The following is a 24402-nucleotide window of genomic DNA, read 5'->3' as shown; positions in this document are numbered from 1 at the left end:
GGTTTTAGGGGTTTTTCTTTTTCGTTCTTTTTTTTTTCTTAATAATTGGATGATGAATTACTTGGATTGAATTCAAGGTGTCGTACCGCTCAGAACTTAGGTTAAGAAGTCGGCTTTTTTTTTCGCAAATCTTGATGGTAAACGCTTTTTTCCCTCTTTTTTCTCCTCATATTTTTCTCTTTTCCTCTGAATGGATTATAGAACAAACTAAAGTACTTTCATAATCTTCTGAGACTCTATTTCTTATAAAACAACTCATATATTACCTGGAAAAATTGCAGAAGGTTTTGCGATAAAGCTAAGACCCCTGTGGAGTTTGCTTTTGTAAGCAGCGAAAAAGAGCTGCCCTTGTCGAGGTAATTTTTGGGTTAAACAAATTTTCAACTTTCATAACCTCTAGTTTTTACTCTTTTTAATCTTTTGTTCATTTTTTTAAAAAATTTATTCTTTGATTGTGATTGCTATCAGTTTAAATTGGGAAATCTCTGTCAGGGAATTACAGTTCAGGGACAATCTAATTGTATTGCTTATGGCATAAAGCTACTTATTCATCATTATCTTATTGCATGCCGGCATGTTTATTTTGTTTTCTCTCGTCTAAAGGCCATGGGTTGATTAAAAGCAATCTAGAAAAATTGTTGGAGGCTGTTTTCCTGAGAAGGGCCGGTTCCTTCTCTGTGGGATCCTTGATTTGGGGGGAAAGGAAAAGTGTGAATCCACTCGTTTTCCTTTCCTCTTAACAAACGAAGAAAGTAGTGGAAAGAAATTAAATTTTCTTTCCACCTCTTTCCCTTCTATCATAGACTGTATGAAATCTGAACTTTTATTTGTTTTGGTTTTTGTAGTTCTAAATATGCTACCAATCTCACTAATTTGAGAAAACTTAGATTTTGCGTCAAAACTTGTCAAATTGGCATGCTATTTTGATTTTTATTAGATTAAAGTAAGTAATTTTGAATTTTCGGTTATTGGATTAGAGTAAGTTGTTTTTTATTTTTCTTGCTTTAATCTATTACTGTTCACGTATTTATGTTTTATCACTCTTTTTACGAAAAAATCTAATGTAATTACCAAACCCGAGAGTATTCAATCTAAGCTGGATCCTTTTGGTTCCTCGGATTTTGCGTCTTAATCTTAATGCTTTGTTTTGCCTTAAATATCTAAAGTTGTTGTTTCTTCTCATTGCCTCTTGCTATTTTCCTTCATTGAGAAAGGGAAAAAAAATCTTTACTTTTCGTTGAACCAATTTGAGCAAGATTCTTTTCAGTTTTACTTGAATGTTGTTCAATTTCAGGGTTGTTTTCAGGGGATTAAGAAATGGATGAGAATATGAAGCAACTCCAGCAAAGCTTGATTGAGCTTGAAACTGAAGCTGAACATTTACTATTAGCCAGGCACCAGGTAAGCCTTAGTTTATAGTCAGACTTTTAAGTTCCTAGAACAGATAAGTTCACCAGGCCAATAAAATTATATATCTAGGTAACTGTTTAAAACTTATTTGATTCCTTCATTAAAAAGTTAAAAGAAATTACCATTTGTATGATACGAATTTTAATTTTTTAAGTAACTGGATGTGTTAAAAGTTATATTAATTGGAAATGCAGCTGGTTGAAAATGATAAAGTGAGAAATGGGAACAGGGAAGCACTTACTGCACTGAGGAAGAGGGCTCGGACAACAAAAACTAGTGTCCCATCTCCCTTTGAGTCGATGATGAAGAATATTGGGAACCCTGCATCAAGACCTTTGGTAAAAGAGGTTTGTGCTACTTGTGGCAATCATGACTCAAATGAGCAGACATGGATGATGTTCCCAGGAACTGATGTTTTTGCCAAGATACCATTTCATGCTGCTCACAGTATTTTGGAGACAGGTTTGTTGTACAAGTTAATTTATTTCGAAGACTTGGTTGTTTACTTTGTTTAGAAGATTATGCTAGTGTTACTGTTCACTAAGAAATTCTGAATAGAGCTTTGTTGTGTAGTTGAATAGATTGGGTTTTATTGCTTGACATCACCTCAATCAATTCTAGTTGTTGTTATTGTTTTCAGTAACATTATTGTAAGAATCGGGGGCTTTGAACATGATTTTAGAGTTCTAGTTAACAGTCACTAGATTTTTTCCATAGTTCTCTTCATGATTCATGTGCAATGTGCATGTATTATTAATCCTTGTCCTTGCTGTTATTCAGATCAAGCACGGCTGGACCATGAAGCTCAGAAACTTCAAAGCTATGTTAAGGAGAAATCCTTTTTTATATCAGAAAAAGGTGTCCTCGCTGACAAGATCAGTCCTGGTGTGCTTAGATCCTTAGTAGCGTTAAAAGATAAACCATGGTAAGTAGAATTGAGTAGATATCGGTCTATCTCTATCTTTTGTAGTAACAAACCATATTTCTCCTATTCCGTGCAGCAGCTTTAGTCATAGGTTTTTCCGATTATGTCTTCATTCTTTTTATGGAAAATACTTAGACAGCTGGTTGCCATGGATATCATGAAGGATGGATTTGTATGATGAAGAAGCTAGTAAATTGGCACACAAAATTTCATTCTTCTTTTGCTTTTTCACTCTGCGGAAATGAAAACCGTATTCTACTCTTTATTCTTGTTTCAGTGACTTACGAAGCAGGCTACATGATGCATTTCTTAGCGTCATGGTTTATTTCACATTGTAGTGATTTATTGTACACAAATATGCTACTTCACTAGTGCATTCATCACAAAAGCTGAATTCTACATGTGCTTTTTTATCCTTTTGTTGAGTGGTGTGAGGTTGCTTTTTTCACATTGTAATGCAATAGACATGTTTTCACATGGTTCTTTGACCCCTTCCAGTCCTCCCACTCGCCTTGCATACTGGTCTTTTCATTGGATTATTTATGCTATTTACAACTACCACTGTTGTTGTGCAAGTTGAAAAGGGTGTAGCAAATAATAATCAGGCTATTGATTGAGCCTGTTCATTTTTTGCAGATTTGTTAGATATGCCTGATGTGAGGAAGCAATCAAACAAATAGGAAAGTACTTCTATCGATGTGAACATTGCACTTTTCAGAGGGGATGGCAATGAAGTTGGTTTGGATCGTCTTTGAGCAGAAATGTCTGTAGAAAAAGGAGCGTGGACGAAATTTACCAATCACTGCTGATTTTGTTGATGGCATTGTGGACATTGGTTTTATCAAATATGAACATCATCTTTGAATCTAACTCGAGGATAAACACCTGGTGCTAGACCATATTGTAAGGACCCTTTCACCTTACTAAATTGACTTTCTATTTGAAAGCATTAATAGATTCACCTTAACAAATGGTTCATCATTCCTGTTTATTTTAAAATGTTTATCTGGGACCAGCGTTAGATTTTTTTTTTTTATGTAATTGTATTATTGTTGTTAGCTGATGAGATGAGGGGCTAAGAATATGGCATTGTATGATACCGAGCTGCTCTTGTCGGGCTTGTTATTCTCAGTACAATAATATATATTTTATATATTAGCTTCTCATTGTCATGAACTTTTGGTAGGAAGACGTGGCCTATTTTGTGTCCGTAGTGTGACAGATGAAAACCCAACACCGACCAACCGTTTCAAATGAGTCAATGCAAACTGGCAAATCCCTCCAAATGCATTTATGAAATTAACTGTTCCAGAACAAATTCATATCCCTACATGATTGAATGACAATAAATGTGAGAGAAAAGTGAAATGTTACAAAGCGATGCGCATTGTCCTCGATCAGACTTCAATCCTCTGATAAGAAAACCAAGCAAGTTGTTGACTATTACAACAAGCCTAACTCTAATAAATAATGGGAATTTCCATTCAAACAACGTGTGTTCCCTGCAAGGAATTCCACAACTCCGAACACTCTTGTTCCTCATCCTCAGATTTACCCCTCACAAACATTCCCGATGCCGAGCTTGATGCTTGCATCAGATTTAATGTTAACTCAGCACCAGTTTCCTGAAACTTTTCCCAACCTTGAGGGGGCTCTGGTAATAAGGAATGCTGCTCGGCCGTTGTAGAACTGAACACGCCAAGGTCTTCCATCCCACGGTGGTTCAATTGCCAGCCTCGATCAAGTACCAGCTGCCGAGCCAGGACAGCAGCACGATTTTCAGCGATCAGCTCTTGCAAGGCAGTACTAGATCTCGATGAGAGATCGGATGGGGAGATCCATGAATCAGCCCTAGATGACAGAAGAGAGAGAGCACGTCCTTTCGGCAACGATAGGTGGTATGGAAATCTCCCAGTCTTCAATTTAGCATCTGTTTGAGGACATACCGTTACACTTCCAAGATTTCCCAATTCATAATTAACTTCTACACTACCGTGATCACAAGTACTCAATTAGTGTAAAACGAACAAGAATTTGCTTGCTTTGATTAAACCATCAACGTAAAGAGATCAAAGGGAATATCTAAACAATGTAAACCAGTTTGTGAAATGCAATTTCAGCATCAGACCAGCCTTATTCAAACTACAGGGATTCAACTGTGTGACCAGCTCAGGTGATAGAAATCTTGCGCAGATTAAAAGGAAATCAAACCCAACGAAGCAACCCGAAGTCTGAATTTCTCTCTTTTTTTTTAAGAAAAAAAATTTTAACAAAAAAAAATCCCCAATGGACTTTAAAAAACAAAACTATCCATAAACAGCACAATCATAGAAATTAAAGAACAGACTAAAAAGAGCAAAAAAAAAGTACCTTGAGCAGAGTTCCTGGAAGCAGAATCATGAGAGCCTTTTCTCCTACGCTCATTGTGGCCTGCCAATCTCCTTCTGCAACTCCTCTTCGAGTCGTCAAATTCTGACACCACATGAAACCTATGCCCATTTCCCCATTTATCCATCACCTCTTTATAATTTACCATACATTTCTTACTACTTTCATTTCTCTATCCTATCATCACCCATAATTTACAATTCCATTCAAAAATAGCAAGTAAATTACTCTTTTAATGCGTTAAATTTATCTAAATTAATTCTTCAAGATATTATTATAAATCATATCTTCTATAACTGAATTAGTTTAAAAAAGGAATGAAAAAGAAAATGTAGGTTTGATAAAATGGGAACTACGACTTAAAAGCTCCAAGAACTGTTATGGCAGATTCTTTTTAGCCCTAAGATGGAGAAAGACAAAGCAAAGGAAGAAGAAAAGGGTCACCTGCTACACTGTTGACAAAAACGTTGCTCTATCCCTAGCACCACCACCTTGGGTGCCTTAGAGTGCATCTCACAAACTTTATGCCTCCGGTGATACTCTTTAGCATTCACCAGTGCAACGTCACAACCTTCAACTTGACACCGTGGTACCGTCGACGCTGGACTCCCCATGACAGCTATAGGTGACGAAGGCTCAACTCCACCACTTACGCCGCCGCTGCCGCACCCAATATTATTATTGTAGTAGGGATTACCTTTCTTTCCAATTGAGAACCCACCGACGAGGTGTCGCTCGGTCAAGGATGTAGAATCCTCGAAGTAGTGCCTCTTCCCAAGCTTCAAGCAAACAAGATGGGGGTCGGGGTGCATATGAGACCCATCGCCGGCATAAAGAGAGTGTTCCTGGTTCAAGTGATGGGTAAGAGTAGCATTGACGTGGTGAGGAAGGAACATGAGTGCAGGGGCGGCAGTGTTGGCCACCGGGAGTGTGGAGGAAGGTGATGAAATCATCTCCGCCCTGCTGCTGCTAGTAGTAGAGGTAGTTGAGGCGTACAAATTGAAGGCGTTGATATTATCGTTGCCTCCCCAGTCGAATCTCGTACTTGTAGGATTAAGCTCCCCTAAGTCCCAAGCGAGATTAATGCTGTTATTACCAGTTTGCCCTTTGCTCCCCAAGTACATGCTCCCGCCATTTTCCATAATCTCTGCCCTTACACTTGCACTTGAAGCTACCAGTGTCCTATATATATATGTACTATATATTTAAGAGGTAGGGGTAGATAGGTTTATCGTTTCTTTTTTTCTTTTTTTTTGGTTTGATTACCTTCGCCGGTTTTGCGTACGCAGAGAGGACTGGAGCATAGTCTGATTGTTTCACACAAAAGAAGAAATTTCTTTTCTAAAAAAAGAAAAAAAGAGGGAGGAGCTTTAAAAGGATAGAGAATAATTAGAGAAAATAAATGAAGGGTTAGGTTCTTGGTTATTATTTGGGTGTGTTAAGTCTAACGGGGGAAGGAGATGAGTGGTGGAGGTTAAGAAAGAGAAAGCTGCAAGATTCACAGAAGCGGAAGTTGCTGAAAAGGCAATAAATGAGATAGAGATATAGAGAGAGACAAATGGCTGATGAGATGAGACTCCAAAATGTATCAGATTTTTTAATTTCAATTTTTAGGGAATCTGATTTTTATTTTTTTATTATGTTTATATATTTTATATCCCTTTTATTATACATTAAAATTATTTTTTCAAACATTTATGGTTCTTTCCTTCCTCAATTTTTTGGTTAAAAGTGTAACCTGTCTTATTACAATACTAAACTTTTATAGTTCTTTCCTTCCGGGAAGGGTGGTAAAATAGACTATAGACTTTTTAATTTACAAAAGGAAAGCTATTAAAAAGAAAAAGTAAGCTAAATATGTTTTTAAAGATTAGAATATATTTTTCAATATCAGAATTTTTTTTTAAGATGCTATACAATTGAATTCTCCTATCTATGTATAAAGGAAATCAAAAATTTTATACAATTGTTGTTTAAACCCTGAACAGTGTTTCTGATAAAAATTTTGTCTTGAATGGATATTGTTGCTTCCACGTCTCATTTGTCTTGTTGCTTCTTTAATTGCATGATCATGGTTGATTCCACGTTGCATGCTTGAGTTAATGGCTGCTTCAATCATGGCTGCTTCCATCACTGCTTACATCATCAGTGTTTTGATAATAGATTCACGTTGCAAACTTTGTTGGTTGCATCTGAACTTCTTTTTTTTGTCTTGTCACATCATGGATTTGATAATAACTTCGACGTTGCCAAACTTATTTATTTGTTTATAAGTTTTGTCACATCATAAGTTTTATTACGGTTTTCACTTTTGGTTGTCTTTTTTGACTTTTAGTCTTCTTGAAGTTGTTGAGATTCATTTCTTCAATTTCATCTAAATGTAATGAATCTGATGAAAGTCTTGGTGAATTCCAAGTCTCCCATGTTATTCAGATTTGCTCCAGAATATGAGATGGATAATCTCCAATTTCTATGTCGGCTATCTTTTTTAATAGTCGCAAAGATTTTTCATCTCTGTTTTCATGGATGTTTCCAGTATAATATGCCACTATCCTTCTTCCATCAGTCCATAGTTGATAAATATTTTGCTGCAGAAGATCTTTAGCTGTTGATATTAAATCAATCTCTGCTTGGGTTTCATAATAATTCATATCATTATAACACTTGTCAATGGTTTTTGTCAAGTGTTCTTTGACTTCATTTACTGCGAATAATCGGGGACTTCCAATCATCCTTTGAATAATCCATATTTGATATGGCTGATAAAATTTTTCTTTTTCAGCTATACCAATTAGGCTACATATTTCAATAAGAAAATAGTAGAAAAAGTTATCATTGTTTATGATGTTTTGTAATTTAGATTTTACCACGGCGGGAAAATCCTTTAAAAGATGAAAAGAAAATTTTTGTACAACTATTTCTTTTACAAAACCTCATTCAATACTTGTTATATCAAATAGTTCATGATCCAATCTATATTTTATAGTTGGAAAACTTTCTCCTATAAAATTAGTAAAACCATAAGATTGTAGAAAATATTCGAAAAAGTTTATTTTTATAAATATTTTATTCATAATAGAATTCCATTTATTTTTATAAATATTTCTCTGTGTAAAATCTGTCTAGATTTGTTATATAAATGATTCTAAATATCTTATTCATAATAGAATTGTTTTTCCTTTATGAATAAAATATTGAAGTATATCAAGAAGATTGTTTATCTCCTTAATATCCATAAATTCCATTTGGAATTCATCCCAATCTCTGTATAAGATTGATTTTAATAGTAAATCTTGATTCATTTTCCTTAGTTGTTTTTTCAACTAAAATTGTGAAAATCTGATAAAAGCTCTTCTAAAATTTGCTCTTTGATCAGAAGCATGGTTTTTCCAGATTTCATTAATAAAATTATATAAATCTGGTGATAAACCAGGATTATAAAAATCTTTTATTTTTGAAAGATCTTTTATATCTTGAATTTATTGTTGTTTCAACAAATTCTCTGCTCCCTTGATAGTTTCAGCATAAGTGGCTTGAGATGCCGAATTTGGATCTTGGGACCATTGTGATTGAGTCACCTTTTTTGGGTCAATAGAAAAGAAGTTCCAACTGGTTGGTTTACCATTGGATATGATAAAATATTTGTTCAAACTGGTTGTTTTACCATTAGATAAGGCACATAGTATCTCTGGTTAGGATAGAATGGTATTTGAGCATGTACAATTCTTTGTTTGGAATTTGTTACTGCTTTCCCTTTACTGGGCTTTTTGTGAACGGTAGTCCATTCACCAACTTGTAGAGGTTTTTTACCTCTATCCATGAGGCCTGCTAAGATAACCAGCAATAATATTATCAGAACTTTTTACATATAATACTTCAAAATTAAAGGTACATATATAATTCATTATACCATCTAATCCTTTTAGGTACAGTTTCCATACTTTTGTTAGTAAGGAATTGGTTAATCGCTGATTATCGCTTTTATGATAAATATTTGGTGCTAAATATATAAGAAAATTTTTATTCCTTTTTTTATTGCTAATAATTCTTTTTCATATATAATATAATTAATTTCATTTGGTTTAAATTTTTCGAACTATATCCACATACTAATTCTTCATTGTTTGTTGTTTTAGCTTTTAAAATACATCCCCAATAGTTTTGTGATGCATCTATTTCTAGAATTAATTTATCACATTATTTAGGTAAATAAACTTTTAGACTTTGATTTATTTCAAATTTTAGTTTTGTATAATTAATTAATCCTTTTAGACCGGATAAAAGGTTTATCCTTCTTTTTGAATAATTTGACTGGAATTATTTCATAATAAAAAAGACTTAAAAGTTGGGCTAAGGCCATTACAAGAAAAAAAAACTAACAGACTAAAAAAATAAAATAAAACGGGCCTGGTTAATCCATCCCGATCAAAAGAATAAAAAAATAAATGCACCTAATCCTATCCTATCCAGTCAAATCAAGAATAGCTGGATACCATTTATTTATTTTTTCCATTTCCGATGCCCAGCCATAATGAATAGCAGGCTTTCAATAAAAGATAAAAACGTTTTCTCTGCTACTCTTCCTTCCAGAAAACTCTTCACTTCCTTCAATCTGGAGGTTTTGGCCAGAAGTTTCCCACCGCTCTCCGAACCATCACAGGGACTTCCTTCTCCAGGTAACAGCATTCATAACTTCTCAGGGCCTCCTTTGCTATAGTGTGTGCATAAATGTTTTTCGCCTTTGGGATGAAACTGAACTCAATCTCCTGAAAATTGTTGCTATGAATCTGAATATCTCTGATAATTTCTCCAATGACCGATTTGTCTAAATTTTTGCTTTGACATTTCTTGATAATGGTTCTCGAATCCCCCATAATTTCTATTTTGTTGACTCCCAGTCTAATCCCTAGTTTTATTGCCTGTAATCCTGCATATGCCTCTGCTGTAAATGGATTTGCAATGTTTGAATGAGTAACTGCCTGTGTTGCAAGTATGTCCCCTTCCTCGTTCCATGCTATTAATCCCGATGCCGATCCGAAATCTCGATCGTGGAAGGTCGCATCAAAATGAATAATGGTCCTGCCTCTTCTGGATACCTGTTGAGAAAACTCATGAGACAAAGGGGTAATTTTTCCTTCCTTTGTAACTGCAAGTTCTGTAATATAATCGCTGATCTTCCTTACGATTTCTGATCCTGACATGTTCTTTCTTTCATAAACGAGCTGGTTTCTACTGAACCATATGAACCAGAGGCTACAACAGAAGACTTGAAGTTGTTTATCAGTTCCTCTAGTAAAGACCCATGTAAGCCAATCCCATATATTATCATTATTCTGACTCAGTAGCCATGAAAGATTCAACTGATTCCAAACTTCTATCGATGTAGGGCATTTTTGGAAGATATAGCAGCTATCCTCTTCATCACATCCACATCTGAGACATTGGGAATTCTTAACAACCCTTTTGATTTTGAGGTTGATAAAAGTTGGGATAAAGTTCCAAGAGATCCTACATACTGTCATTTGAATTTTTGAAGGAATATGTAATTTCCATAGTTTAGTATAGAAATTTTTTTCCTCGGTATGTACCATTAATCCATTAGGATCAAGGTTAGTTTCCTGTAATAGTTTATAAGCACTCCTTACGGAGAACTCCCCTGTCGGTTCTCCTCTCTATACTTGAAAGTCCTCTTGTACTGTCTCCGCCAATGGAATCTTCAAAATTTTTTCCGCTATGACCGGTTGGAAGGTATTTCTAATCAACTCTATTTTCCAACTCCTACTATTTGAATCAATTAAATCAGAGACTAATTTAATATTATCATTTCCATCTTGAATCGGTATTCTGTCTGCTTCATTCCCTGGTATCCACAAATCGGTCCAAATGGAAATTTGGTCACCTCTCCCTACCCTCCATCCACGTCCTCTTTCAAGGAGTCTTCTCGCAGCCCAAATGCTCTTCCAGGTAAATGAAGGTAAATTCCCTAACCGAGCTTCGTAGAAATCAGAATTAGGGAAATATTTTACTTTCAAAACACGGGCCAATAATGAATCCGGATAATTAATAAGACGCCACCCCTGCTTCGCTAATAACGCAATATTGAACTGTGTAAAATTACGAAAACCGAGACCTCCATCTTCTTTAAGTAAACAAATATTCTTCCAAGCACACCAATGGATACTTTTTTTATTTTGTCTCTTTTGCCACCAGAAATTGGCTATAATTTGATCCAGATCTGTACAAAGAGTCCTATGAAGTAAAAAACAAGCCATCGAGTAATTTGGGATAGCTTGGAGAACTGCTTTTATAAACACTTCTTTTGCACCTTGAGAGAGAAACTTGATACTCCAACTATCGATTTTTTACTTTAGCCTATCCTTCAGAGTTTGAAAAGACGATCTCACTTTTTTTCCCACCATACTAGGAAGCCCTAAATACCTTTCCAATTCATTTGCTCTTCTGACCCCAAGGATCTGTGAAACAACCTCTCTATCTCTATCTTTTGTGTTTGTACTGAAGAAAACCGTCGATTTATCAAAATTCACACATTGCCCAGAACTTACTTCATAATCCTTCAGAATCTGTTTCAATAAACGCGCACCCCTTTCAGTAGCTTCTGCAAATAAAATGCAGTCATCTGCAAACAATAAGTGAGTTATAGTTGGCCCGCTTCTACTTGCTTTAACACCTTTAAGAACATTATCTCTTTCTGCAAGCCTCATTAAACTTGAGATTCCCTCCCCACAAAAAAGAAATAAAAACGGGCTTAGAGGATCCTCTTGTCTGAGACCTCTAGATGGAAGAAACGGTCGTCCAGTATTGCCATTGCAAATTACAGAATACGAGACCGAAGAGACACATTTCAATACTAACTCAACCCATCCTGGATCAAAGCCCATTTTTTTCATCACCCCTTCCAAAAAACCCCATTCAACTCTATCGTAAGCCTTACTCATGTCCAATTTAACAGCCATGAATCCTTTTTTTCCCAACCTCTTGAGCTTTAAGGTGTGAAGAATTTCATAAACAAGTAGCACATTATCAGAAATCAACCTTCCTGGAACAAAAGCACTCTGTGCTAAATCAATACATTTATGAATTACTCCCCGAAGTCTATTTGCAATGACTTTAGCAATCAGTTTATAGATCACATTACATAAGCTAATAGGTCTAAACTGAGTAATGCTTGAGGGATTCTGGATTTTTGGGATGAGCACAATGTTTGTTTTGTTAATTGAACGTAAATCCATACCTTCATTTAATCTTTGGAGGAAAAAATTGGAGACGTCATCACCAATAATTGGCCAGCATTTTTGATAAAATAAGGCTGGAAAACCATCATCTCCTGGAGCCTTCGTCGGTCCTATTCTTGAAAGAGCTTCTCGTATCTCTTCCTTCGTGTACCTTGCCTTCAGTTTACTGTTATCTTCCTCAGAAATACATCTATCAATGCCTGATAAAATTTTCACGTAGTAATTTTGCCCTCCTGCTGAAAATAACTTTAAAAAATATGAACTAGCAATGACCTCCATCTCCCTGCAATCCTCTGTCTCCCTTCCATCTTCAAATTGCAACCTTTGGATCCTATTATGCTTCCTTCTTTGAGATGCTTGTTTGTGAAAGAAAGCTGTATTTCTATCTCCATATTTCAGCCAGTTAATTCGGGCCCTTTGCTCCCAATATCTTTCATCCTTGTCAATCTCAAAGTTCAGGTGGAGTTTTGTATCAATAATCTCTGCCAGGTTCTCATCACTTCTCTCTGATTCAAGTAAAACTTCCAGTATAGAAGTTAAAGCCTCTTTATTCATCTTCTTCCTTTGCTGGACCAAAGCTCCCCACCTCTCAAATCCTCTTTTTAAGTTTTCCAGCCTGTATAAAAAATCTCCTGTGGAATTTTCCCAAATGCGTTTGATTTCGTTGAAGAATGTCTCCTCTGAAACCCACCAAGCTTCGAATTTGAAATTCTTTTCTGTCGCCCTTTTAACTCTGAAGTTCATATCAATAAGAAGTGGACAATGATCAGAAAATGAATATGGGAGGTGTTGAATAAGAGTATTAGGGAATAAAGAATGCCATTGCTCTGTTGCCACTTCTCTGTCAAGTCTTTCTTGAATGTTTGTTTCTGGCAAATTACCCCTCTCCCACGTGAACCGCTTGCCTGAATAACCCAAGTCTATCAGATTACAATCATCTAAAGCCTTTCGAAAAGCTTTCATCCTTCTTTCTTCTCTAGGTATTCCACCTTTCTTCTCAAAACTGTATAAGATTTCATTAAAATCCCCACAAACCATCCATGGAAAATCACCCTGAGTACTAAGTTGTCGCAACAAATTCCAAGATTCTTCTCTTTCACCTGAATAAGGAGAACCATAGAACCCTGTGAGTCTCCACTTTCCCTCATCCCCTTCGTCAACAATCACATCAATATGACGATTTGAAAAGCTTTGAAGCACAATATTAACATTCTTTTGCCAAGCTAAACAGAGTCCTCATCTAGACCCAATCGACTCTACATCAATTCCACACTGAAAACCACAACTTCCTCGTATTTTTTCCATCATTTTCTTGTTTATTTTAGTCTCTATCAAAAAAGTCACCTGGGGATTTTGAAGCTTCAAAGAATACCGAAGCCGACGAACTGTCCGAGGATTCCCCAAACCTCGAACATTCTAACTTAAGATTTTTATTGCGGCCGGCCGGCTTGCCTCTTGGCAGCCACCGATAACGAAAGATTGCTGTCAGGTACCCTCCTGATTCTCCCTTCCATAACACTCCTTTCTTCGGTATCCTCCCTCACTCTTTTTTCCCCTCCTCCCCAATAATCAACTCATTCTCCAAATCATGTTCCATGGCTGTTTGATTATCAGCAAATGGAGCTCTTTTCCTTTCTGATTGTAAGGAGAGCCTGTTACCTTCCAAATTAAAACCTAGAATAGGATCAACAATTCCCTGGAATTTTTTGACACATCCCCAATCTCTGTTTCCCCTAAATGCGCCCCTTTTATTCGTTCCCCCTTCAGAACCTCCTTCCTCCCTTAACCAGACATTATTCACTGCTTGGGCTCTTCTGGACTGTGCTCGCATGGACAAACCCATCCCAGTTCATTAACATCAGCCCCAGCCTCCATTTTAGCTTCACAAAAGGAATCATTGTGGCCTAAACGGCCACAGTAGAAGCAAAAAAGAGTAAGTCTTTCATATTGAAATCTAACATATGAGCATTTGTTGCGAAAATTAACTTGTTCTTTCTTTTTTAGCGGACGTCGAATATCAACTTGAACCCTAATACGCATAAAATTCATATTTTCTTTCCCCAAACTAGAGCCATCATAATCTTGAAAATTTCCAATAAAATTTCCTAATTGCATAGCCAAATTCTCCGAATAATATCCAATGGGCACCCCGTGAACTTGAACCCAGAACGGTGAAGAAATTAATGGAAAATAAGTTACAAAGCTGTGAATAAATAAGCATGTATTTGTAATAAAATAATTTAAAGTTGTGAATAAGTAAATGTTATTTAGTTTTGTATGGAAATTTAAAATAGTAATCCTTATAGATAAGGATGAAAATATGCATTTATACATTTAAGGAGTAACCTTGATAAATGAGAAATGTTTTACTAATAGACAAAAATGTCTCCAATCGATCTAGTTCCGACAGTGATGAAAGTGATATTTGAGTATTTGATAGAGAAAGGGGAGTTGCCTATATGAGTAAAGATTTATAAGGTACGAAATGAATGTTTGTAATGAATATATTGACGATAAAAGTCATGTTATGTGTATATATATATATATATATATATATATATATATGAGAGTTAAAATTTTGAGGCTTTACGACCTTCACCCCCTCACCTGAACAATGGAATTTACAAGAATTATATTCATTAAGTTTACAAGTGTGAAATTGAAGAGTTCAATAATTGAAGGAATAATAATGCAGTCAGAGTTGTGGATGGGATAGCAAGTAAAGAGGGTTCGAAAAGATATCAAATTTTAAATGATTATTTGGGATTCATAATGTCGCTATTAATGAAAAAGCTATTCACGAGTAATCGACTTATTCAGGTATAAAATTTAAAGAGCAGGTTAATCGGAATTTCTTCTGAATTGATTTCTTTAATGATTGGGATAATGCGAGATTAATGATGACTTTAGTAATCAGTGGGATTGTGTTGAAAATTGCAAACATATCTCGAATGCCGTTGTTATAATCGAGTATTTTACAATGATCTCTTCGGGTATTCTATATGGGTATTCTATATGCTCTTTTATCCTCGAGGTATATGCAATTATTTATTTTCGATATGATTCTTATCATATAGCAAGGTTGCTTAATCGTATTGTTAGACGGAATTATTATTAGTCCGGTTAATTCATGATCGGATTCCTCTATCTTTCTTTGGTTTTCTAATCTATTATGTTCGATAGAAGATTTGATGATAAGACTCATATGAAACTATTTTCTATTTCTCTTGGTTGAAGCTCGAATTACATATATGGAATTTATATTGTCTTTATCACAACTATTACTAGTGCGTGCATGCGATATTCTTCTTGTGGATTTTCTCCGGGATATTCTTGTGGATTTTCTCGGGATATTCTTTTGGATTTTCTCGGGATATCATCGATCTCTTTATCATTCAATGTGGTTTTTCTTCTCGAAAATTCAAGATAGCTTCACATCTTGGATTTTATTATCTCGGTTTTCTTATTATTCTTATGGTCTAATCTTATTTATTAACCATGGTTCATCCGTACAAGATATTCATTGGCCGGAGGTAACTATATTTATTACTGTTATAAATCTTGGTTTGATCATGGGAACTCGGTGATATGGATCTCAGATTATAGAAGTTGTATTACTGCACTGGTTGTTATTGGGACTACTTCGGTTTTCTTCATCTATTTTGGAGTGCATTATTGATGTTGAAGTATTGTTCTATCTATACGGTTGGAACGTCAGTTCTATTATGGCATTATGGTTTTTAATCTATCTGATGGTTGTGGCTTCGGTATAGTTTAAAGCTTCGATGTTAATGATTGAAATATTTTTATTATATATAATTCCTTTCTAGTTTTCGTGAAAGGGTTGACATCGGCAAAAGTGTAGATGGAGGAAGATTGAGCTCAAACTTGTATTTTGGTTTTCACTTCTCAGGTAATTCTGAAATTATGTCAACAAGTCAATAATGGAATGTCAAAATTCGTTTGAGTTAAATGCTATTTGTGGAAATTTTCGATTGGTGTTCGAGAGGATTATGATATATGGTATATCTGGATTGTTTTGACAACAAGAAGATTGGATTATTCTGAAATGTTATTATCTGATGGATAAAATCGACTCAGTTGTTTTAATCAGTGTGGGTTATTCATTGAAAAGTTAATTGAGTTATAATCAGTGATGGAATCAGTACATCTTGGGTCTCCACAATGGGTTTAACTTATCTGTTTTCTTCTCGCTGAATGGGTTTCCAAGGTCTTCGTTCAAAGGTATTAAATAAGATAATTCGGGTTTCTCAGTTATGTTTCGACAGACAATTACTGGAAATTTCTTTGTAGTTATACTACTAGTGAAAAAGTGATGGCAAGAGAACATCAGAGCTACTCAATTAAGTTCAGGCATAGTATCAATTTCTAAAATGAGTTTTAATATGAGTTCGGAAGTGATATGAGTTATGATTAATTTTTATGGACTTCGATTGAAAGGGTGGAAGAAAGATTTGACTTAATAGCCTGTATCAGGTGAGAAATTTCTAGGACGAAATTTTTTTAAGGGGGGAAGAGTTGTAACAGCCCAATTTTCAGTAGTGTCAGAACAATGATTTGAGATCACTAAATTCGATGAAAAGTTAGAAATATTTTTGAATCGATGAATTTTGTGATTTAAAAGAAATTATTAGGTAAATTGGGTCAAAACGAGGTATCGAGACCTCGATATCATAAATCGAGCCGTAAATATTTTTATAAATATTTACAGAGTGTCAATAGGATAATATTAAAGTTTCGTTAAGAAATTTTAACGTTTTGATAGTTAATTATGAAAAGGATTAAATTGCAATAGGGATAAAAGTTTAATTATAGATTACAGAAAAGTTAAAAGGACCAAATAGGCAATTATGCCTTTTTCCAAAGTTGAGGCGGCATAAGTATAAAAATATGAGATTTTTATGTGTTAAAAATATTATTATATTATAGTAATGATTATGTTTTTATATTATATTATTATTAATATATTATATTATATTATATATATATATATATATATATATCAAAAGAAAGAATAGAAATGAGAAAGAAAGAAACAGAGAGCAAAACGAAACAGAGAAGGAGAAAGAAGAAAAGAAAGAGAGCGACGGTTCAGGGGTTTCAAAACTTCTAAATTCAATTGGTAAATCAATTTAGTCCCTTTTCTTATGGTTTTGATATTTTGGTATCCTAGAACAAAATACTACTTGATTTAAGTTGAAATTTTGGAAGTTAGTAAATTTTAGATGTTGTTCATGTTGAATTAATTGATGAATTAGAGGTTAAAATGATTGAATTTTAAGTTAGAAGTTAGTAGAAGGTTGATTTGTAAAATAAAACATAAGTTTTGAATTAATAGGGACTAAATTGAGAGAATTTTGAAATTAGGGATTTATGATGAAACTGAAGAATTAAAATGAGTATATAGTGAGAATTAAGAGAGAATATGGAGTTAAATTAGGAAAAATAAAATTAGTATTGATAAGGGATTAAATTAGAAAGTTTAGGTATAAATGGAAATATTTTAATGGAATTGTGTATTAATAATTTTTAATTGTTTAATTGCGTAGCTAATGTCGTGCAATAGTCATTGTCCGAGAAATGAAAGGAGCAGGTGGACAAGGATTGACTCGAGAGAAATTTCGGTTAGTATTACTATAATTCAAATTTAATTATTAATTGTTAAAATTTAAATTAATATACATGATAAGCAAATTGAGGTAAGAATCATGATTGAATTAAATGAAAAATACGTATTGGTATTGAAATTATAAATAGCAATTGTTGAATTTTGAATAATATGTTTAGTAAATAAAAATAAGGTGAATATTGATATTGAATTGTATGTGAATTGAATGGAAATTACTAGTGATATGATTTGAATTAAAAGAATTAATGCGATATTGAATTGTATGTTGATTGAAAAGTAATTAGTGATTTGAATTTCATTAAATAAATAAATAAATAAAATATAAAATATGAATTGAATAAAAGTGAATTAAAATATGAAAAGTGTGAATACATGAATCAAGTATGATTACATGTGAATGTCGGAATATCTATTGGTAGATTAGAAAGTGGAAAGTAAATTTGAATTGAAATGTGATTATTGAATAGAAATTGAAATGGTTTGAATTGAATTATTGAATTGAACTGGAATATTGAAATTGGTGATTGATATGGATTTTATTAGAATTGAAATTGAGAATGTAGAGATTGATATGTGAAACGACATCGAATCGAATTATGGAATACTTAATATTGTTATGTGTATTGCATTGAATCGTGAAAATATCAAGCAATGAATTATCGCAATCTTGTGAAACTGATTAGAATAATGAATTTATAATTGATCTTGAACTAATATGGAAATTTTCTTCGAAAGTAAATTAAATACCTATTAACTAGTCGGGCTAGTCGGATATAGTTGGCATGCCATAGGATATGGAAGAGTACGGGTTATTGCGAAACTATCGATCGAGCACTTATGTGCCGACTCATCTTATCTTATCATTCATCGATTCGATACTTTGTGTGTCGAATATTGTTACTGTTACTGTTACAGATTCAACACTTTGTGTGTTGAATATCATTATCATATCGCTATAATTATTTGTTCTTGATCGGTACTATGTATCGTATTAGGCACTATGTGCCGTATTGGTGTGATTGGTTGGAATCCTGTATCCGTCAAAGTCCGAGTCAAGTTAATAGGGTAAATGAATAATTTTGATAATATAAATTTTATTGCATGATCTTGAATATGAATTGAAATAAGACATTAAATTGAGGTATTGAAATGAAATGTATGAACCATGGGTTCAAGAAATAGATAATGATATAGTTCATGAAATAGTTTTGGTAGTACGAGATGATGTAAAAATATAAGCAAAGAGAAGCAAACTGAAATAGCCATTGTTGAGAAATGAGAAATAAAAAAATGAAAATAAAATGATTTGAAATAGTGAAATAATATGTGAATTTAATTGAATACAAGTTATTGAAATTTATTTATGGATTTAATGTATAAATTGAGTGTTAGAAGATTATAAGTGTAAATTGATTATAAATGAACGAATCGAATCGAAAAATAGTTGTTATTATTATTATTGTTGGTGAAACAAGTTGATTTAATATATTAAATGTTTATTAAAAGATTAAAAGTATAAATTGAATATAAATAGAAATGATAATGAATGAGTTGATAAATTGATTGGATTTGTATGAACTGGAATGAGTTATTAGAATGAGATGTGGAAAAATCTAATAAATTTTTTATAGTGAAATAAGTTCGAATACACTTAAATATAAGACTGAAATATTGCTTATTGTTATTAATGATCAAGTTGATTTAAAGTATGGGATAATTAATGAATAATTGTAGACATAAATTAAATGTATATAATTTATCCATTAATGTTATTAATTTGAATTATGGTAATACCATTGAGTATTCCCATACTCAGCGTCTGTTGTTTCCGTCATGCGCGAGTTAGTAGGAAGCTGCTGCTCGGTCCAAAGATCCGAGTAATCCCGACCTCGGAGAAATTTTGGTGATGTACTTTTGTTTTGATAATGTGGCATGTACCTAAGTGATATATAGGTTAAGTATAAGAGTTTTGTGATTGTGGTTTTAGAACGATGTTTTAAATTGATTATAAGTATGAAATGGAACTAATATGACATATTTGATTAAAGTATGCTATGTCTGTTATTTATTTGTGAATTAGTTATAAGTTATCCGATATGTTTGGTAATACTCTATAACCCTGTTCCGGTGACGGTTTGGGGTTAAGGGGTGTTACACAGATAACAATAAATCTCAAATATGTATCATAAAACGAACACAAAAAATACCAAAAACTATAATGTTATTTAATATCTACTCATGTATGTTAGACTATTTTATTTAATTCAATAAACTAACGGAATATAATATTACTAAAACACATTAAAAGAAGTTATTAAACCATACTCAACTACATAAAGATAGAAAAAAAGGAATTAAGACAATAATATACATAATTTTCAATTTCTCAACCAAAAATAATTAATAATAGAAAATTATAATTGATTAAAATCAAGGTAATGTAATGCGATTGATACATGTTAATTTTTCTCAAGTACTACCACTACTAATAATAATTAAGGTCATCTACATCGTATGAGATTAGGTGGTAAAAATGAGTTTATATTTTAAATAAAAAAATTCTAATTTTTCCACTATAATTTATGTTGGTCAAAAGATTTCAGAATAAAAAATTTAAATTGTATTTTATGATTAGAGAAAATATTTAAGAAATGGTCTATAAGTATGACGAATTTCAAAATGAATTAATTATTAAATTCTAATTTGGTAAATGATTTTTTAGAAATTTAATTAACAACTAAAAATAAGTTACAAATACTTAAATATAACTACATGGTATTATTGAGGCTTAAATAATAAAACAAATAAGGATAAATTTGATATAAAAGTAATATTATTTAAGGATTAGGGATATTAAGAATCTAAAATTATCAATATCTAAAATTCAAATCACAATGTTGTTACCAAATTTTACATTATTATCTGTTGAGTAATTATTTGCATAACTTATTAAAGGGAATATTCGAATATTTATACACATTATCATCACTTGTTTGTAAATATTTAAATTTTTATTATTTATTATTTTCTTTTAAAATCGAAAAAGCATACTACATATGTTTTATCTTACACTATGTCGTTGCAGAGCGTGTACTGTGCATGGATTTCCTCCTACATACTTTTCCAATAAATACGAGTTGAAATGTCAAATTTTAATATAATATATAATTTCATATATAAACTTTTATTTTATTAATTATATGTTTTAAATTTTAATTTCAATGTTTGAATAAATATTTTATTTTATTTTAATTATACATTTCTGTCAAATTGTTTTCATATTTGTTGATTTTATTGGTTGTGATGGAAAAAAGTTAATGCTTCGATACGAGCAATTCCGCCCAATTCAAATGTCATAATAAAGATCAGCTTAGTTTCCCTCCAGGCTCAATTACAATATCTAAATCCAAACAGATAAAGTCAAAACTCAACTTAGTAATTCAAGACTTTATCACAAAAAAAATTCGAGAAGAAAAGTTGAAGTTTCAAAACGATAAATTATGGAGTAATGATGCATTAGAAGAGACTAATTATATTCGTGGGCCTAAACTCTCAATCTATGATGACAAGCCCATGTGGAAAATGCTAACAAACTTGGGCATTTCACTTCAAGAATCCCAATTGATCTCATAAGCCGAGACGTTTCATATTGGGTTTGAGTTTTAGGCTTAATTTTTATTATATATAAGCCCAATATGTTATTTATCAGCTCTTATTATTTTATTCCAATTTTTTATAATTATTACGTATTTTAGGTTATTTAGGAATTTTATGTTAACAAGAAAGTTTAGTTTAAAATTACTTATTTTTTAGATTAAATTAGAGTTCTAGTATACTTAAGAGTTTTATTTAAATTTATTTAGCTAGTCTATATATAGGCCTTTGCGTTGTACACAATACATTCAATTCATTATTATTATATTTCTCTTTTAAGTTAATAAATTCTCTCTGGGTTTTTCTTTTCAAAAATTTCTCTTGAGTTTATTCTAGAAGAGTTTTAACAATCTTTTTAAATTGTGGGGATCATTTCAAGCTTTTTCTTGCCAAGATTTCTATATTGGAGGGGAAATTAGAGCCGTTTGAAGGGGGTTGTGGATTCTTCGTATTTCCAAGGCTTCTTAGGACTTCCACACGCCACGTTCTATCTTTCCATTTATCTTCTTTATTCGCTTCCTTAATCTTTGATTTATTATTTTATTTTAGTTATTTATTTTAATTGATTTATCTGACTTGGATTCAACTTCGTTTCAGGTTGTGTCAAAATCTAAGTTTCTTTCCGAACGACTAGAGCCCTAAGTCAAATCCGCGACTTTGACAAACTTTACGATCCGCTTTTGCGTTCATCCTTCTCATCCTTTATCATTTGATATCAGATTTTGGCGTTTTAGGTGTTCTTTTTATTTTATAAATTAATTTTTAAAAAACAGCCTCAAAACAATTTTTACCCCTACAGTTTTCAAAAAAAAATAATTTTCAGTGGGTAAAAGATTTTCAAACGATCTGAAATTTTACATACTATTTCTTGGCACTATTTTAGAGTATAAAAAATATTTCCCACAAAAATTGATCAAAAAAAGTACAAAAAATTGCAAAAAAATAAAAAAAAAATATTTTGTGGGTTGAATTTTGTGCCAAAAATTTTCAGATCAGATTTACATTATTTGAGGAGGCTCCATTTTAAATTTCGTGATTTTTGAAAATTGGGAACAACTCGAACGAAGTTTGTCAAGTTGCTTCGCAGTTTTTCAGGTTTTCGGATTTCAACAATTTTCATTGACTCTTAGCTTTAAGTTGTCATTTGTTTTTATTTTTTTATTTGTTCCTTTAAGCATTCTAACACTTTCTTGTTTCTTGTGCTAGTAGGTTAAAGCACGTTGCATATTCCTTCATTTGTGCAACAGAATTCTTTGATGTCTAAGCCAATTTTGGACTCATAGTGCTATTAGGTTTGCTTTGATAGTTTGATTCTAATACATTCTGATTGATTGATATAGACACTTTTTAAAAGACTCACAAGATTAATTCTTACCTCATTGAGATTTTTTTTTGAGTGCATATAGGTGAGGTTTGCTTAATTTTTTCTTTTGAAGTGTTGTGCTTTTCCAGGCTTTCCCTATGACTTGTGACACTCGTACCCGTAAAAAACCATGATGAGATACCAGCTGATGACAAAGAACAAGATGTTACACTGGAGAATATTGTGGGGATGGTAAAATTTCAACATCAACAATTGAACGAGGTTCGTGATACATTTGAGGCCAATTTGACTATGTGTCGATCAGAACTACAAGAGAACATTAATAAACTTTCCAATCATATTCAACTGCTAACTCAAGCTGTTGCTCGTTTGAAGACTTCTTCAAATCGATGATCTCGTGCTTGTTATAGTCATGATGATAGGGATAATGAACAACTTCGTATTCGTTTTAATACTGGTAGACACGGATATCGTCACATTGATGAAACTTTGGGTATTTTTAATCGAGGCCATCCTTCTGTCGCTAAACCAAAGTTCAACATTTCACCATTGTAAATAAAGTATGATCCAGATGCATATTGTGTTTGGGAGGATAAAATGGAGATCATGTTCTGTTGTTATAAGTGTCCGGATGAGAAGAAAGTTTCATTAGCTATATTGGCATTTTTGGATTATGCATTGAGTTGGTGGACTCAACTTGTGTTAAATCGCCAAAGGAGTCATTAACGATATGTTGATTCATGGGAATAGTTGACACAAATCATGCGAAAACGTTTTATCCCACCTCACTATTATAGGGATATTAAACGAAGACTTCAATGCCTTGTTCAAGGAAATCAATCTGTTGACGAGTACTTTAAGGAGATAGAGATGCTTATGCATAGAGCAAATGACCAAGAAGATGAGGAGACTACCATGGTATGGTTTGTAGATGGTTTGAACGTTTCGATAACCAATGTTCTTGATCTTCAAACTTACATTGATCTAGAAGATATGGTACGCGAGGCAATTGAGGTTGAGCGACAGTTTCAACAACGTCAATCTCGTCCTTTTAGTACTTCACAATATTATAGAGGTACGAGTTCTAATTCTACTTTCAAGAATTCAAAATTTCCTTTTGCTACTAGTAAGTTGTTGCCAAAACATGATGAGACTAAACATTTTAAGTGGAAAAGTGGGGCTCCTACAAAACCTTCTTCTTCATCTTCTAAGCAGCCCACTTCTACTACTTCACCAAAAAAACAATGATCTCATGAAATTGAATGTTTTAAATGCAAAGGGCATGGGTACTATAGCCGTGATTGTGCCAACACGAGACTTTTATTGATCAAAGAAGATGATGATTATACTTCTGATTCTGATAAAAAAAATCCAGATATGCCCGAATTAATGATGTCAATGATAGCGGTAAAATTTATGGTAAATAAGAGTTGGTGGAACCATTAACTCATTCTCGTTGTCTAGTTGTGAGGTGCACCCTCAACATCCAATTGAAGGATGATTATGATCTTCAACAAAGTAATATATTCCATTCGAGGTGTTTGATTAAAGGTAAACTTTGCTAATTTATCATTGATAGTGGAAGTTGTGCTAACGTCGTGAGCAGCTACCTTGGGGATTCTCTTGCGTTGCCATATAGCAAACATCCTACACCATACCATCTTTAATGGCTTAACGAAGGTACAGAGGTCCTTGTGGTATAACAGTGCTTGATCATTTTTAAACTTGGGACTTACATTGATGATGTTTGGTGTGATGTCGTTCCCATGCACGTCGCCCACTTGTTACTTGGTAGACC

The 24402-nt window shown here is 33.1% G+C and overlaps 2 protein-coding genes and 1 long non-coding RNA gene across 4 annotated transcripts in view; 1 reads left to right on the top strand and 2 right to left on the bottom strand.

The window, feature by feature from the left end:
* Positions 1–24402, bottom strand: part of LOC128034696 (uncharacterized) — a 51020-nt gene that overhangs the window by 13523 nt on the left and 13095 nt on the right. The window lies entirely within an intron of this gene.
* Positions 60–3511, top strand: LOC105802564 (uncharacterized). The gene is made up of 6 exons (XM_012634271.2): positions 60–137; positions 282–356; positions 1295–1401; positions 1605–1872; positions 2191–2335; positions 2972–3511. Coding segments are annotated over exons 3-6 (498 nt in total). The 5' UTR covers positions 60–137; positions 282–356; positions 1295–1317; the 3' UTR covers positions 2973–3511.
* On the bottom strand, positions 3605–6231 carry LOC105802561 (squamosa promoter-binding-like protein 7). Of its 2 annotated transcripts, none has more exons than XM_052623488.1 (3): positions 5168–6231; positions 4706–4779; positions 3605–4265 (listed from the first exon to the last, which is right to left on the bottom strand). In XM_052623488.1, the coding sequence occupies exons 1-3, from the start codon at positions 5863–5865 to the stop codon at positions 3820–3822; spliced, it is 1218 nt and encodes a 405-aa protein (XP_052479448.1). In that variant the 5' UTR covers positions 5866–6231; the 3' UTR covers positions 3605–3819. The 2 variants fall into 2 exon arrangements, with proteins under 2 accessions (XP_052479448.1, XP_012489722.1); XM_012634268.2 differs by having other exon boundaries at positions 4706–4824; positions 5168–6227.

This window comes from Gossypium raimondii, chromosome 11 (genome assembly GCF_025698545.1).
Source record: "Gossypium raimondii isolate GPD5lz chromosome 11, ASM2569854v1, whole genome shotgun sequence".
Taxonomy (NCBI): domain Eukaryota; kingdom Viridiplantae; phylum Streptophyta; class Magnoliopsida; order Malvales; family Malvaceae; genus Gossypium; species Gossypium raimondii.
Note: the sequence above shows the minus strand (reverse complement) of the source record. Positions and strands in the feature narration are given on the sequence as shown.

Excerpts from the sequence above, each read along its gene's own strand:
- LOC105802564 (XM_012634271.2), top strand. The coding sequence starts at position 1,318 with ATGGATGAGAATATGAAGCAACTCCAGCAAAGCTTGATTGAGCTTGAA. Across the intron at positions 1,402-1,604 it reads TACTATTAGCCAGGCACCAG|CTGGTTGAAAATGATAAAGT; the intron begins GTAAGCCTTAGT and ends TTGGAAATGCAG. Across the intron at positions 1,873-2,190 it reads TCACAGTATTTTGGAGACAG|ATCAAGCACGGCTGGACCAT; the intron begins GTTTGTTGTACA and ends GCTGTTATTCAG.
- LOC105802561 (XM_012634268.2), bottom strand. The coding sequence starts at position 5,865 with ATGGAAAATGGCGGGAGCATGTACTTGGGGAGCAAAGGGCAAACTGGT. Across the intron at positions 4,825-5,167 it reads TTTTGTCAACAGTGTAGCAG|GTTTCATGTGGTGTCAGAAT; the intron begins GTGACCCTTTTC and ends AAATGGGCATAG. Across the intron at positions 4,266-4,705 it reads TTCCAGGAACTCTGCTCAAG|ATGCTAAATTGAAGACTGGG; the intron begins GTACTTTTTTTT and ends GTCCTCAAACAG.